Here is a 17,637-nt window from a genome sequence, read left to right as displayed (position 1 = left end):
ACTAAACCGGGCTGTTGTTTGGATGTTTCCCACAGAACGTTGAGCTCTAAGAGTACGGTTGATGAATCTGTTTGTGCCAGAACGAAGATACACATGAACACACAGTGAGTCTCTGCGAATTGCCCATAATCTAATTTACTATAAAAGCCCTTTGTCACGCCTGCCTGCCTCTGCCAGTGCTCACTCAGTGTTGCCAATTCCCTGCAGTAATCGTTTTGTTTATTTCCAACATGTGTGTCTCGGCACAGTTTTTGCACTTTGCATGTGTGCAATTACGTGGATGACTGATGCGCTGGATGATTTTGGATTATGATGTGATGTGTGCGTGTGTGTGTGTGTGTGTGTGTGTGTGTGTGTGTAATAAAGAGTGACAGAGAGCTGGGACAGTGATCACTGTTTACCTCACTGTCCTACTCGCCAGATGAGTCACAAAACGGCACCACCACTCATTGTGTGAACCCGCTCTTGTTTGTTTGTTCTCGGGAAACTATGAATAGAACATTTTCACTGTAACTGCTTCTCATACCTTTATCCCAGATCTTCCCTCTGTGTTATCACTGCAGACCTGTTGTGTCACAGCACTCCTCCTCTGAGATAATCGAGCTGATCATGTTGACTGAGAACACTTAAGCATTCTTGGAAACTGGAGTCGCATAAACAAGGAGTCGGATATAGTTTCCAGCTGAACGGGAGAACGGCGCTGCCGAACTTCTGCGTCATCTCATCTGTTCTTCTGCTCTGCCTCTATTTGTCCTGTTTATCTGTGTCAGGTGTGCGGTCTTGTCTGTGTGTGTCTGTGTGTGTGCTTATTAAATGCAGCTGCACAAAGGTCTTAGTTGCATTTACGTCCACATTTTTGCACCAAAGCCTTTCTAAAAAAGGGTTTTCCCGTGCGGTTTAAACTTTTACTTTTTCCCAGTCAGTTGAACAATCCTCCCTGATACAAACAGGATTAATGGTTTTCAGAGTTCCTGCAGAACAGAATGGGTGGAGATGTCTGGTCTCCTCAGGAAATTGCTCCCACATCCCAGACGAAAGTGTCAGAACATTCCCACACCCTTTCACAGACAAAGAAACTGAAATGCATGTTGCCATTTAACAGTCATTCTAATAAAAGTAATTTGCAGCAGTGTCACAAAAAGGAATGGTGCAAACCACAAAAAGATTCACTTAGAGGTTGACCAGTATGGGATTCTCTCCCAGGACATGTCAGATAAATGATGCTGATATAGTTTTTCCTTAATAAAATGGTACAGTTTACGAAAAAATAAACTTTGCCCTGCATGTGTAGGATAAAGCAGAAGATGGTGAATGAATTAATGAATGAATCTCAAACCCTTAGTTTCACATATGCACAAACTGTAAAAAAACAAAACAAATGGGCTGTTCAATTCTTCTTTATAGGAGCAGACAGTTTGTTGCACAGTTATGGTTCAGTGGTGAATGCATCATCATAAATTAGTTATAGTTATAGATGTTATCAGCTTGGCAGTTTAAAGCAGGGATTCTCAAAGTGTGCCCCCTAGTGGGTTGTGGTGGTACTGTAGGTGGGCCGTGAAAGGTCTATCTATAAAAGAACTAAATTATTGATCCTGGTCTTGTGTGTTGATCAGGGTTGTGATTTAAGGTTTGGCTGTGAACCTCAGAGGATTTTCAGATTTCAAAGTTGACCCCCCGCATTATTTATTTGGAATATTGGTATCGATTTAGATGTGTGATATCGGTATTGGTCAAGAAAAAGTGGTATTGAGCCGATTCATTAAATAATAATCAGTTCTTGCATATTTTAAGAGTTACAGAGTCAAGTATCTGTGACTTTTGAGGCTGAGAGGCCAGTCAGAGTTTATTTCTGTGTGGACTGTGTTTGTTTACATGTGTGTTTATATGTGTGTTTATATGTGGAGGAGAGCTGAAGTCTGCAGCAGGGTGCTCGTGGTTCTGTTCTGCCCTCCCCTACACTCTGAGGCAGTGTTTTGGACCGGGGCCCAGGACTCAGCCTGAGGCACGCTACTCTGCTCCAGCCTCTCCAGAGCGCCGACTCTCACTGACATTACATCAGCTGGGAGGACATAGTAGACCTTGTGTGTGTTTGTGTTTGTGTGTTGGGGTGCAGATGCTCCTTTCAGTTTCTCGTTCTTGAGGCAAAACAAAGTGTTCTGCAGATCCTCTCTTGTCCTGGTCCTGAAACGGTACAAGTAGAAAAGGCACTCATGGCTGTGAGCATCATACGAGGAATGGAGGACCTGATGGCGTCGGGCAGCCAGCTTGTCTGGGGCCTGGCGCATCAGACCCTGAGGAGGTGGTACAACGGAGGGCTGATGCCCGGTAGACGCTTCCTGGAAGCCTGGTTCAAGATTGGGAAATGCTACCAGGTATGGCACATTGTTCAGTGGTGGGCACGTAAACGACTGGATGTGATTAATTACTGGTTGCCAGATGTATTTCTTTGGTTGATTTTACATGGCTTACACTACTTATAACCGTGCTTGAACTTTCCGCCAATTGAAGCGGGTCAGTCATTTGTGTGATTTGGCTCATTAGTGTTTGCTTGTGTTTATTTGTGGGACTGTGAGGAGGCACATGCTGCCTCTTGGTGAGTCACAGAGCCTGTGTTTTTTAACAAGCCTCTGTCTCCCTGCACATATGGCAGTCATTAGAAAGCAGTGTGACCAACTGTTTGATCTCAGGAGAATTTTCAAAGTTGCCTTTGAAATGCATCGTTGCTGGAACACCTGGACACCTGAGTTTATGTGGTTAACACATCCTCCGTACATGCTCTCTAAGTGTTTTTGCTGTTTTTTTGTGGCACGTTTAGTATGCATGTACCAGAGAAAAAAAACAGAATGCTGTTTTTACTGATTTACTGATAATTTTACTGATTTATTTATTTTACAATTCATATAATGAAATGTATGCTTCTTCATCGTAAAATTGTTGAAGAAGCATAAAAGATAAAGTTATCTACTACTACTGCTTGAAGCATTAATATCAAAGTAATTGGTCTCTTTCCACCTGTGTGTCCTCTTGCTTGGTTTGTGGTTTGTTAATGGGTGAAGTTGTCAGGAGTAAATGTGATTAAAGATCCGCTGTGAGTTCAGATCAATTTAAACAGGGCAGTGGCCAAAGGTCGTGTGAAGAGAGCACTGTTCTGGGCTCTGTGTCCGTTATTACAGAGGCTTCAGGGGGATGACCCCCGACCTCTCCCTTTTTTATCATCATTGCAGATGTCACTCTGGAGCTCAGGTCCTCTCTTGAGCTGGATTTTAGAGATTGAAATTTCAGTTTGGTAAAACAAAGGTCAAATTTTCTATAATAAAAATTTGCTGCTAAGCAATAGCTCGTATCAGAACACAGCTGTAGTGACATTGATGTATGACGCTAATAAGACAGGTACAGGCACATTCATAAAAAACCCACAGACAGGCAGACACATCCCGGTCTTCATATATAAAGCTTTTGCTTGAGAAAATGAAAATTGGACATATTTCAGAAACAGCACAATTATGTATATTATCTATCTATTGCCTTCCATCTGTTATCGTGTTTTGTAATTCACTATACTATTTCATGTCTGTTTTTTTTTTTTTTTTTTTTTTTACTATTTTTGGACATGGTTTGACATAAGGAGAACAGACATAGAGATGAGGGATATTGGTGTCACATGCACAGATTCTGAAGGTGAATATAAAACCTTAATTGCTTGAAATCCCGCTGTTGACGAAAGGCCTTTGTTTCTCTATGTTTCGACGTCATTGGCTCACAACAATACAGCACTGAAAGTGTTGAAAGGTTCCTGAAGTGATTTTGCCCTTGACAGTAAAGACAGTTCATGTTAGTGTGGTTAACAACCTCTGAATAATCTGTGGAGATTACTGTATACTGTTTTCATTCATTGAGGTTGGCTCTTTTGAATTTCTATTCCGGCCAGTGAAACCTTTTTGCTTCTTCTTGATCAGAAGAATCTGGAGACGTGGAGAGGTTTAAAAAGCTCCTCCTCTTCTGCGGCTCACATTTTACGTGGACATACAGTAGAAAGAATGGGTGCAGTGTTGAAATACAGAGTTTCAGAGCAAAAAAAATTAACACATTACCAAGTCTGCATGACTGCAAATTAAACCCTTTTTGGTAGTAAGCTCTTCCCACAGGACTATAACTCTCACTGAGGTTCAGGGCGTTGAAGAACAGCAACATGTAAAAGTAGCATAAAAGTGAAATGACAGCTCTGTTGTGGTTTGTCGAGGACAATATGTCCTCGTAGACTCCAGTTTTACGCCGCGGCAGAGAGCGTCTTTCCCCTCCTGTGGTCAAAGCTGGACGTCAAACGTGACCATCACTTTCCAGCACAGTGGCCAGGCATTTGGATGCCACATGTTTTTCAGTGCAGAAAATAAAAAAAGGTGCCTGGGATAAATTCCTGGGCAGCAAAGCAGAATCAACAAACACAAACACTTGGCAGTGAGGCTCTGCCTTGTGTTTCTGTAATCAAACAGTAATCACATAATGCTGCTATTTCTGTAATGAAAAATAAATGGTGGAATAAATAAACTGATTTATTTGCCTCCCGGCCACTTAAAGGCAGACTTTCAATACATTGGTTTCAGCATTTGGCAAAACACCGGACGTTGTTTTCAGAAAACTAAAACACTCACTGTCAGCCCACACTCACAATAAGTGTCTGAACGAGGAGGACTGTTGTGAGATCCCTTTTGATGTTAAGTCATAGAAATCTAAAATAGAGTATTCATTAAAATTGTTTTTGTGAGGCAGAAATCCATTTAAGGGTTACATAAAAAAATCAACTGTATAATTTATTTTTCATTTTCATGAGAACAAGGGCTCTTGCAGATGTGAACACCCATGGTATTCAGAATGTTAATATAGCAGTGATGGCTCAGGAAATACAGACTCGAAGCTCTAAATAAAAATCCAGGCTGCCCAGACTCGTTAAGATATTCCTTTATCCTACTGTCCATTAAAGCCTTCAACACCACCTAAGCATGTGTACATGCCTTGTTTCTTTTTAAATGCACGTGTGTGTATATTTCTGCATGGACGTTCTGTTTTCATGCTGCACACTTTAATTTCCCAGTGGGGCAATAAAGTATATCGCATCCTATCCATGTGTATCACGGTTAAATTAAAGTAATTAATAATATATAGAGAATTTTTTTCCCCTAAAATATAAGGGGAAAATAATCTTAAACCTTATGATAACCACAGACTACATTGTGTTCAAGGTTGTATTCAAAATTCAACGTATTCTCTGCAGATAATGACAAGGATAAAACTTTTATTTGTATGGCCCCTTTTATACATGAAATGCAGCTCAACGCGTTTCACAACAAAGTATTTTAAAAGATATGATACTGTCAAAAAAGGAAAAAAGTATAAATAAGAATATTGTGTTTTACAGTCTTGTTTTTAAAGCATACAGGGAAAGATATAAAAAATGTAGTAAAGGCAGAGATTTAATAACTGGAAATATGCTTTTTGTCACAATGTCTTCTTTCTACCACTAGTGGGCAGCACAGTCAAGAATGCAGAATTCACACAGTGGCTCTCTTTAACAGAGTAGTGTAATTTGGATGTGTACCACTTATTAAACATGTTTAAGTGATCATAATATAGCTCTGCATGTCGACTCCAGCTCCACACACTGAAACATGACGTCAGTATTGTTCATCACCACACAATAGTGTTTCTGTGTATGAAAGGCTGTTCTGCTGACTGCAACAGGCTGATTCTTCAAACTATTCAGCTGAAACAAAAGGATGGAAATTCAATTACAGTATGCAGCGGCACACCATTGTCCTTTTAGTTTGGTGAGTGTGCTGGAGAGGAAAACGTGGGATGATAACATTTCAGGGATTTTGGTCAGAATCGTGTTGATGCCGAGGAAAGATGTGTGCAATCTTGCACTCATAAAAATATGATTTATGGTGGAAATATCTCGAGAATAAGGATGATGTTCTTGTAATGACTTTGATCCCTGAGGTGGACACATGCCTGGTGGCAGTACATACCTTCTTTTTTTTTCATTTAGCACAAAGACAAATATGACATTGAGGTGAGTCACCATTCCCCTCACAAAACAGAGGCAGCCATTTTATCCCTGGGGCTAAAACACTGAAAGGACATCTGTGTGTGGAGAGGCACAGGTAGGGGTGGAGACTGAGCCTGTGGTGTCTCATGTGGTCTTTTTTTCCCCCTCTCTAGATGACTGAAGGCCGTCTTTGCCAGATTCACCTTCTCGACAGCAGGGATCTGGAGTTGCTGGTGCAGGTCTGTTTCATTCATTTGTTTCTTTACTGAAGCAGACGCAGTATATTGGAGTGAACTAGATTTCTTCCTGTAGTTTTTCATTGTGTTTTTAAGGTCCAGTGTGTCGGGAGGTTTTATACTTACTACATAGTATCATCTGCATTTCGATCCTTTCGGTTCATGCAATGTTTCATGGCAGAATTGTATTATTTATAAATCTTTATCATTCAAAGTTTCAATCTGAACTTTTATTGGCAGAAATTGATAATTCTAGCCATGTTGATGTTTGCGTAAGTGTATCATCTCTTGAAAATAAAAACCATCTGGTTTCACAATATTATCGGCATGATATCGGCATCTATTGGCTTTAAAATATATTATCGGATGGATGGATGGACAAACACACCAATATCTGCGGATATGATTAACGACTACAACTATTATTTTAACGTTCATTTAGTTTGCTCAATTAAGAAAATGTATATGTGCATCTTCTGCAACATGAGTTGGCAAAATATTATGTTACTTTCACTACAGAAGAGACTAAATGACCTTTACAGTTGGGTGCGGGGAAAAACCCCGAACACTCCCGATATATCGGCATAAAGTCCAACACCATGCATCCCTAGAATACACGCTGTGAAGTGGAAGCCTACTAAACAGGAAGAACAACATCATTACTGGTATGCTAAGGTCTCCATAGTTCCCTGACATTGTCGAGAAAGGCAGAAGTGAGCGGAGGAGTCCTCCTTTTGTCGCAATTTACAGTCTTGCTGTCAGATGTTACTATTTCTTACACACTGAACCTTTAAAGCACATTGCTTTTATGAAATAAACGTGTCTCCTTTGCTCTCAACTCTCCAGCCCAAGTTGTTGTCTCGTGAGCTGTTAGACTTGGTGGCCTCGCATTTTACCCTGAAGGAGAAAGAATATTTTGGATTGTGCTACATAGATGACACGTAAGTGGGTTTCCTGATATCTTTAAGGCAAAAAGGGCAACGTTGATCTTGTAGTGATTCATTGATTTACAGAAGGTAAAAGAGGCCTTAGAAGATGAGAGAAGAGGAAAATCACCGCTGATGATTTATTTGTTTATTCCTTGCCAGTGGCCAGAATAAGTGGCTCCAGCTGGATCGTAAAGTCCTCGATCATGACTTCTCCAAGACCTCTGTGCCTTTGGAGATCAAATTTCTCGTGAGGTGAGTGCTCTCATTAAATAAGCTTTCCTAACATGCAATATTAGTGTGTGTGTGTTCTTTCTCAAGTGTTTTTTTTTCATGTAAGACTGAGGCACATTCACGTGGTTCTGTGACCTCAATGGCTTGAAATGGCCAGCAGGTGGCAGTGATGGAACACAGTTTAAGTCCTCCTGTGTGACCGATAGTGTACAGTAAAATTGTGCACATGATGAAGTCTGCAGATATTGCAGAAACACAGGCAAAATGCCCTGACATTTCCTCTCAAGTGGACCGTGCTGATGCTCTTCACAGGTTTTATATCGAGAAGATCACCTACCTGAAAGAGAATACAACAGTGGAGCTCTTCTTCCTGAATGCAAAGTCACTGGTGTTTAATGTAAGTGTTTTTGGACATTTATTTCTTAGATATTTACTTTTTTCATCTAATAACCAAATCTGGCACATCCTAAATCAGGGGATGCCTAATCTGACTATTGATCAGCTAACATCTGAGAAACAGATTTGTATTTTAGCATATATCATAAATACATGTCTATATCTACTTTATTGTATGTCAAATTCCCTTTTTTATCTTTACACTAAGTAATACTGCATACACATCATTTATGGCGTGTTGTGCATACTATGCTGTTAATTGTATGTGTGTCAAAAACTTGTTTGAATATATACTTATAGGCTGTTACCCACAATATTAATAATGCTTTTTAAAACTCCTTGAGGCCACATGGTACGCGTTCAAACTGTTATTTGCTACTTTCACGTGCTGTTAGGAATTCTACACTTCAACTTCTCAACTCTGTGCGTCTCATTCAAACGTGTGATTTACACAGTGCAAAGACCCGACTCAACAATCACTGCAATCACTTAAAGCAAAATAAACAAACAAAATCACCGATCTAGGGTTTATGATTTACGATTTAGTTAATTATAACGCAACATTTTTATGCGTTGTCTTTTCAAATCATTAACGCGTTAAGAATAACTTGCTGCTGTCTATAAACATTTTTAAAAAATCTACCTTGTACCTCTTATATATCAATGAACATACGTCTATGGTATTTTTTACATTGTGTGGTAAAATTTGCAGAAAATGAATTTGCTAAACGTGAACATGGAAGTGTCCGAGCAGCACGTGAAGGCAGCAAGTGATCAAACGTTGCAGTGCTTTTTTTCTTTCGCGGGGCGAGCACACTGGTCACCATGGGAGACGGAGGCTGTTGAACCTGCTTTCAGACTGTACCACTTTAGCGACAGGGGCTGTGACTAAAGTCGGGAACTTTATGTGTCACCGTGCTACCGCTTGTGTTTTTTTCGTTTGTAGAAAACGCAATGATAACTCGGGTTCTGATAAACTTTGTTCGGTGTACTTAACAGACAGTTTTAACATAGCGTTGTCTCCGCCGCGTTGGTTCAGTCGGTAACGGTGGGATCGAGGTACGGGACGGGAAGATTTGCTCTCAAGTCAAGTGTTTCGGACAGACTGCACTTTGCGTGAGTGTTTTCCTCTACAGTAACGGCTAATTTGACCCTTTTTTGCCACAGGAGACCATCGAAGTCGAGAGCGGAAATGTTTTCAAGTTAGCCGCATTCGCATTGCAGGTAAGAAAGAGTTTGTCGCAGGGTTTGCGGGCGATAATTTTGTCACTCGTTCCCAATGAGAGTGAGTGAAGAGAGTCCGGGGACACGCATCATTTGAAAACAGTTGTGTCGTTAGAGCGCTGTGGTCTGAGCTATTGTGAAATAAACTCACCGCTTTACAGCCACGCTGCTTTCTGCTGTGAACCTGTGCTCCCATGCAGAGTTTAGCATGAAGACATTTAACATGTGGTGACGTTTGAATGTGTGACGCTAAGTGCAATTGAGCTGGCAGCTAACATTATTAGCAGGCAATTAAAATCATTTTTGAATTATGCTATGACTAACTGCGTTGCTCTCTGTTTTCAGGAGGCCAAAGGAAGCTACAGCAGGTAAGAAACTATCCGTATTTTAACGTGAAACTGGAATGTCTATGTCACATCAAGGTTATCACGTTCCAACCCTTTTGATATACTTTTGTGGATACTTTGAGAGCCCCCATTCACACATTGTATTTACAAATATTTATTTATTTACTGCAATTGCTATTAGAGCTGCAACTAACGATTATTTTCGTAGTCGATTATTTTCTCGATGAATCGATGAATCGTTTGGTCCATAAAATGTCAGAAAATGCTAAAAAACATTGATCAGTGTTGTCAAACCTGGAAATGACGATGTTCTCGAATGTCTTGTTTTGTCCACAAACCAAAATGATTCAGTTTTAATGATTTCTTTGTTATGTGGAGCAAAGAAACAAAGAAAATATTCACATTTAAGAAGCTAAAACAATCAGAAATCTTGTTTTAATCATGAAAAAAGCTTCAAACCAATTATCGATTATCAAAATAGTTGACAATTAATTTAGTAGTCGATTAATAATCGTTTCAGCTCTAATTGCTATACAGTATATTTTTTCCCATTAAAAAAGCCCCCTAGTGAACTGAAACCCATAATAGCTGCAGGAAGTCTATATACTATTATTTTTAAATTAAATGGCTTTTAAAGGACTAGTAAGATTTAAGAGTCGACCGCTTTATCGACATAGGGCAAAATGTGGGGTACACCCTGGACAGGTCGCCAGTCCATCACAGGGCCACATAGACACAAACACTGGTCAATTTAGAGTGTCCAATTTGCCTAATCCCCAAATCTGCATGTTTTTGGACTGGGAAAACTCACTACACACTACACACTACACCACATTTAGGAGTGTTTATTGGCAGAAACTATCCTTAAGCATGTTTGTCATTTCATCCATTGTCTACTGTGTTATCCACCACATGAGACATTATTGTGAGTCACTTGAGCCAATCCCAGTTGACATGGAGAGAAAGGCGGGGGGGAAAACAGGACAGGTTGCCAGGTCACACAGAGATGAACCACCACTAATCTTTACATTCACACCTATGGGAAGGGCAATGCATTTTTGGACTGTACTGGAGCACTTGGAGTAAATCCATGTAATCTGATGTATTGTTTAATTTTTCAGCTGTTTCTGTTCACATTCACAAATCTCAAACAAAGTCATGTGATTATCATTGTCATTCAGTTACTGGGCCAACACATAGGTCAGTAAAATATATATTGCTTTTAATTTCTACATCATGGAGCATCATCAGGTTAATGATGGTAGTGATGTCTGGGAGATACTTAAGCCGATGGTAGTGGAGTGGCTACACATTCTGTGTTATCAAGGGAAAATCAATACTAGAGAATAGGTGGAACAACTATGCCAGACTTATGACCACATTCCAATTGATGAAAACCATGTTTAAAGCCAGGATTGAATGTTTTTTTTTTGACCAGGGGGAATAGGGTATAATTGTTACACACTGGACGTTTAATGCAATCAATACATTTAGTTGTTTTCCTTACATGAATAAAATGCTAAGTAATCTGTATTTTTTTATTACTCCCTTTTTTTTTTTATAATCCCCTTTGGAACTTTGGGGCCCCTTCATCAGGGTTTACCCCCTGTGGTTGGCAACGTTTGCACTAGTTGATATTGATATTTTAGCTGTGGACATAAAAATGCATAAACGTGTACAATGAACTATAGGGATGTACATCTACTGCGTGTTTCAGCAGATGTAGATGTAAGTTTTTTTAATTGTGGAAAGTAACAAATCAAGGAAGTAGCAGCCTATTGTGCCAACTGTCATTATTCATATTGGGGGACCTTGGCGTGTTTGCCGATACAGTATTGTGCCGATAATATCGTGCATCCCTAATTAACTAGAGTTTGCAGTGACTGCACACCCAATAAGTGTTTGCTGCTGTACTCAGCCAAAGAAGCAGAGCGTGATTTGTGAAGCTCTTGGGTCAGTGCTCAGTGTGTAAATAATAGCTGTGTACAGTCAGTTAATGCTCAACTCATGAATTTTATTTCACCTTGGACTTCCCCCGGTTAATAATTTCCTGTTATGATTCTCTCATGACATTGCTGCCATACAGTTGGTCCAAATATTGCAGTTTTAAATCAGAACATATGTTCTTTTGTCTCACAAAGATGTAAACCTGTAGGTAGATGCAAGGTGACTCAAATAGGAAAAAAAAGTTTGAGTGGGGGCAAGCATAGAAGTCAAGAAGGCAACGGCCTATTCAGCCTGCTGTGTATGCCGATGTCTGATAATACATTTGAATGCCAATACCGACCAGTGCTTAAGGATGATATCGTACATCCATATTATGTATCAGTATCTCATACAACCACACTTCAAAATGTGTTGTTGAAAATGTCACATTGCTTGACAAAAACAGCCAGCATACACCGTACGTTCTGCCCCATGACACTTGTTGCAGATTCTGTACCAAGTGTAACCAAGCCTCCATAATCTGTTCAGTAGAGGAGAGAAGGTAGTGTTTTCATTGTGGGCTTTGCTTTCAGAGGCTTGAGCTGCCGATAAGGTATGTTTTTTTTTTGCCCAACTCAGGAGTGAAGGTCATTGGTTGCCATTGGTAAACATTACTCTTTGAATGAGTGGCTGAGCAGGTCGAAGCAGAACAACCTGTGTGTTGTTCCTAAGCTTTGCCTCTAATGGCCCCCTCTAGCTTTCATGTGAACACAAAGATTTGTGCTTTGTAAGGAATTGCACGTGTGTGTGTGTCTCGTTTGAATGGTGACATAGGCAATGCTGAAAATGCTCTGTGACTTCTTGTCAGCCATTGCCTTTGTTCTCTTGCATAAAAAAGATAGGTTTGAGCTACACTGTGCTTATTAACTGTCCTGTTATTAAGGACTGTGATTGACATGCTGAATGTTAATTATGTATTTCAGCTTCAGTATGGACTTATGCAGCTTAGTGTTTAGACTTTGAGCTACTTAATCATGAAGTATGGTGTGCAGATTGAACTTTAAGTTTATGTGGGTGTGGGGATGGGCCTGCTTTGTTTTGACTCTGAAAGCACAATAAAAGACAACCTGCCAAAAAATCTGGTTTAATGAAGAAGAATGGGAGTGTCTTTAAATATTTTTCTTACTTGCACAGATGCAATTTTTTCCTCTCAAATTCTCAATGGTGTTCAGTAAGTTGTGATGCTCTTTGGCCATTTCTTTCATGTCTGTTGACAACATTTTAAACCATATTCATTTTCTCTTTTTGGAAGAATGTGTTGAAAATGATCAAAAAAATAGTCTGTCCTCATACTTATGGTTCATCACACGACTGGGTCCGGTATCAAACACTATTGTTGAACTGGTGCTTCCCCCATTTCATCCTCACTAGTATTTATTGTCATGAATGATGTGCTTTTTTCTGCTTCTTTGATGGAACCGGCTTGGTAAATCCCCTCATATAGCATGTCATACAAGTGTGTCTCCTCTACACTTAATCAGCAAAGGGCCCTGGAGCAGTGAGATTAGCTGTTGAGGAGTTTGAGAGACCTCTTCCTCCTTAAGAGGGACGAGCCAGACCCACTGTCCAATGGTAGACAACTTGGCGTCACTGCAGTCTTGATGTTGTGCTGTGAGCCAACCCCCTACTGTTTATGGAAATAATGCACCATCAGGTTTTACAATGTTCTTGTCCTGTCTCTGAATTCCTATGCTTGATATTGCATTTCTTCTTGTTCCTACCATACTGATGCACTCATTATTGCCCAAAAAAATAAGAAATCCCTGTTTTTAAAATATCTTTTTAACTGTAACTGCTTCTTTTATTCCTGTTCACTCATCACCATTGAGTTTTAGACATTTGTCCAGGCTACCATGTTTCAACAGCTAGTAATTTTAAATGAAGTTTGATCAACACAATGTCATTTGTGTTCTAATTGTATCCACATGAAACCGATATTACTACAACAGTTTTAGACCTTGGTTCTATTTGCAGGTGTAGCCTCTAGTTAGTGGTTCATTCACAGCAACAGGCTCTTTCATTTTGCTCCCTCCACAGTCACCACGTCTCAGCCCTGTGGAATAGCTGACACATGAGTATTATCTCTCCCACACTGAGTAGGCTGCAGTGGGCTGGGTTGTACTGGGTGTAGGATTTGCCCCATGCTGCAGGCTGCTGGGAGATAACAGACGTAGTAATGAATTCCAGATTGCTGACAGGGCAGCATGGCTGCAGTGTAGATCACCCTGACTGCACTGGGCCCCAGCTCCTCATAAAATGTATGCCATCAAACACACAGTGAGGTGCCGTGGCAGCAAAACCTAGTCGAGCTAAGAGAGGGAGCTATGGGGGCGAGCGATTCAAGTGCCTGTGCCCTTGCAGCAGCTCACCTTTGTTTTTGTTTAGTAAGCTGTTTCACTTAACTGGATCATTATGGATTTGTCCTACCATGGTAGCAGGAGTTAAATTCCATTAGACTTCAATTGAGGTCATAAAAGAAAAAAGAAAACATAGGGTCAAATGTCTCTTGATGGTGCACTAGTTGAAGGTGTTTGAATAGTTATTTTTCTCAAATGGTGGGTCACAGTAGTAGTTGTACAAAGAGTAGGACACTGGGCCAAATTGAGTAGGTCGACGTAATAAAAAAAAGCGTAAAAATGTTGTTGTTTTTAGGAACCCCTTTTGTGATGTGATAGTGTGTGGCATTTTGGCATTCTTGCTAAAATGTTACAAATATCTTTCTTTAATGACTCAGTGGTGGTTTCTAATGTTGGATCATTGGAGAAGCACTGGTTTATACTACATATGAGTTTTTCATTGGTGAGTCAAAGGTGCTCTAATAGCTCACATATATAGTTACTTAGCTGGTACAATAGTTGATGGTATTGTTGTCGTTTATATTGCAAAACATAACTTTGGTAGAACTCTAGTTGAGGATGTTCTAAAACAAATTATTTCTGACCTACACATCTTCGGTTTTGTCTGAGAGGCCACTGATTGTTTCAATATCCCAGAGGCTTGTACAGTACTTTTCAACACAGGCAGGGGCTGCCAAGTGTTTGTGAATAGCTTTTGTTCAAGTCTCCAGTGGACCGACCCGCCGACCCTGAGCTCTTTTTGTCCAGCACAATGTGTAGACTCAGAGCTCCCTCCTACACGATACCGCACTGACTCATAGTTCCCTATCGGAGAGACCTTGACGGTGACAAACGCCACAATTTGTCCATTCAGATAACATGGTCAGTTGCTCTGTTGCTTTATTTTGACTTTTGAAGCCTGTGCTTAATAGAACTGTATGTTCGGCATCTGTCAGGGTGTGATCATTGGCTGTGCTGTGAAGTTGAATCGCTAAACTTTTAGTTTGCCTACAGAACAAAAGGAAAACTGATATCTACAGTGCTGTTGAGAGCCTGCATGAAATGAATTTGATATTTTTAACAAGCTTTTTTGCCAAGACCTTTTACTCAAAGGCATTGCATCTGCTTTTATAAATGAATTTTGGCAAGACATAAATAAAGTTCAAGTTTGGTCTTGGCAAACAGTACTACTCTTAAAGCTGTAGATAAGAAAGATGAAAACAATTTACCGACACTGCACCTTTTCTAAAGGTTTGCAAATACAGTATTACTCATTGCTGCCATGACTTCAGATAAAAATTCAAACCACACTGTGAAAACCAAAACACATGGAGAGCTGCTTGCTACAGATTTTTAGACTAGATTTTCTTTGAGTAAACATTTACCTTGCCTTTTCTTCTGACACACTCGCTGGTATTGAGTAGATGGGAGTCTTAACCACTATTACTATCATAGGATTCAGTTTCACTTGGTTAGGAATATTCCTATGGTGTTAATCATCCAGGCAGTTTCTATTAAAGTGTCTCCTCTGAAACAAAAAGTTAAATAAAAATGTTTCTTCAATACTATTTGGTGGACATAGGATGTCCAGATAAACAGTCACAGCATTGAAACAACTTGTCATTTTTTAAGAGATGGTTCAGGTTTTTTTTTTAAATTTGGTTTTATGAGGGACCACAAGGGTGTGATGCGCACCCCAGCAACAAAAACGTCTTTCACTTACTCTTACTGGCTGCCACACAAAGATTTTAACAAAAGGCTTGCCAAATAAAATCTACACCCATTTCTTGAGACTGTGTTTGCAGCTTTATCTTGCTGCTAAACAACATTTCAGGCTGGAAACTTTGTGTCATTTTGTAAACTGCTCAATCCCTGCACCCAAGTCCAAAAACAAAATCGAATCACACAGGTGTTTTTGATCCATTGTGGCCTCCATCAGTAACATTTTATGTGTTATTTTGTGACTTCAGTGTTTGAAATCCTCCTTTCTAAGTGACACAATCTACTAAACAAGGCCACAGTAGACTTACAGGTCCTGTGTCCTTGGAAGCTAAATATGCAAATTGTCTTTTCAAATTCAGTGATGGAGAGTGAGTGATTTACAACCTTTGGATTTTATTAATTGAGCCTTTTGTTCAGTGGCTAAAACCAGTTTTCTTTTTTCTCCCCACTGTAAACCATGACCCAGTCTCAAAGCTGTCAGTGCTGACATTATAGAACTGCACTTCCATTTGATTGGTGTGTAGTTAAAACTGTGGCCTAATGTGTTAAAAGAAACCCATTTGAGAGATTCCATTTGACAACTACTGGAAATACTCTGTTTAGGTTACTTGAAGTGTTGTGCCTTACAGGCTTTTGCAGGTGAATCGATAGAAACATCCCCAATGGACCTACTCGCTATAAAGTAACTGGCTTTATTTACAGACTGGGCTCAATCAGACTTTCAACTGACATTAAATTAGGAAGCTGGCAGGATAAAAGTCTGTTAAATGAGCAGGTCAGTTTCTTTGGACATTCAGTTACTCAACATGAGGAACTGCACTTCCTTGTCCACCTCAATGACAGGTATAGAGCGGGTAGTTGTTGGTCTGCCTGCCTTCCTGAGAATTACTTGCCTATCACAGGAATGTGCACAGCGAAAACAGAAACTACTGATTGAATGCCCACTGGTGTCATCCTGCCAGGGATGGTAAAAGTTTAGAGCTTCATGGGAACATGGCTTGATTTCTGGCTGATTGCCAGTCACACTATGACAGATCGGTCAATTTGTTTGAGAGAAAGAAGCAAAGAGCTATGCACGTACTGCACCACAATGAAGCAATGACACAAACCCAGTAAAACCGTGTTTCCAACAAGTGAAACGGTTCAGTATAGTAGAGAACCTTTTTTTTTTTTTTTTTTTTATTTCTGTTAGGAATAGTACCAAAAATAACAAACCCCAACTGTTCCATTCTTTGGTACTCTTTCGTTGGTGTACCAGAGTAAAAGGGTACAGTACGGTTAGATTGGCTCCACCCATGAGAGTCAGCTGATTGGACAACAGAAATGCATCACTCGTGACGTTGTGCTACACAGTTTTTATTATGTGTGGTGGTTGGAGACTTGTATCAGTGGCATTCACACACAAAGTACAGCTAATATTAATGTGATGTTTAAAGCAACCTAATCAAAATGTATCTTGTAATTGTGAATGGATAATGTACCGTTTGTATTCGTTTTGTGTTTGATTTTGTGTAGTGCGGAGACTGCCACGTCTGACCTGAAGGAGCTCCCAGTTCTACCAACCAGAGTTTTAAGGGAGCACCCATCTCTCAATTACTGGTAAGATATCTGAAGCTCTGTGGAGAAAGTAAACAGTCTCACAAATACTTGTAATTCAGTTAATGCTGGTGGTGTTTTTCCATAAATTTGCTTACAATTCAGCTGTCACATTACCTCAGTGGTTAGTAACACCTAGTGGAAGACAGCGTTTCTACTCGATAAAAGGTGTTTGGGAGTCTTTGGTGCATGTAGACTTGCCTGGTACTTAGCAGAATGGGTTTGCCTCTAAAGAGGTCACTAATTAATTCCTGGGTTGTGTTAATTACGTTTGCCCATTAGCCCTGAAAGAGCAGAGGGAGGTGCTGCCAGACTATCACTGAATGAAGGACTGCTGTCTGTCTCCCCTAACTCCACACGAGGATAAAAAGCACTCGCATTGCAATAAAAAGCACTCACAACACGTTGATAATGGGTTAATTACCATCATCAGTATAATTGTAATTGGGGGGGGGGTCTTTTATATTTCACGTGAGTGACTTGTAACATGATGGTCATGATTTACTACAATAAATTATGCTTTAAGAGTCCAAAGAGATGTCATTGTGTTGTCTGGCATTTAAAGATAGATACATTTTTACATTGATTGCA

At 40.0% G+C, this 17,637-nt stretch overlaps 1 protein-coding gene across 1 annotated transcript in view; it reads left to right on the top strand.

Moving 5' to 3' along the window:
* Positions 1-2,210: 2,210 nt before the first annotated feature.
* The window catches only part of frmd4ba (FERM domain containing 4Ba), a gene marked incomplete at both ends in the record, with an annotated part of 33,266 nt that continues 17,839 nt past the window's right edge, over positions 2,211-17,637 (top strand). The window contains 8 exons of the mRNA XM_083892502.1: positions 2,211-2,372; positions 6,217-6,282; positions 7,126-7,220; positions 7,368-7,460; positions 7,752-7,836; positions 9,003-9,059; positions 9,405-9,427; positions 16,966-17,049. Of these exons, the coding sequence (XP_083748628.1) occupies positions 2,211-2,372; positions 6,217-6,282; positions 7,126-7,220; positions 7,368-7,460; positions 7,752-7,836; positions 9,003-9,059; positions 9,405-9,427; positions 16,966-17,049 (665 nt within the window). The remainder of the gene's footprint in view (positions 2,373-6,216; positions 6,283-7,125; positions 7,221-7,367; positions 7,461-7,751; positions 7,837-9,002; positions 9,060-9,404; positions 9,428-16,965; positions 17,050-17,637) is intronic.

This window comes from Microchirus variegatus (assembly GCF_963457635.1).
Source record: "Microchirus variegatus genome assembly, chromosome: 7".
NCBI lineage: Eukaryota > Metazoa > Chordata > Actinopteri > Pleuronectiformes > Soleidae > Microchirus > Microchirus variegatus.
Note: the sequence above shows the minus strand (reverse complement) of the source record. Positions and strands in the feature narration are given on the sequence as shown.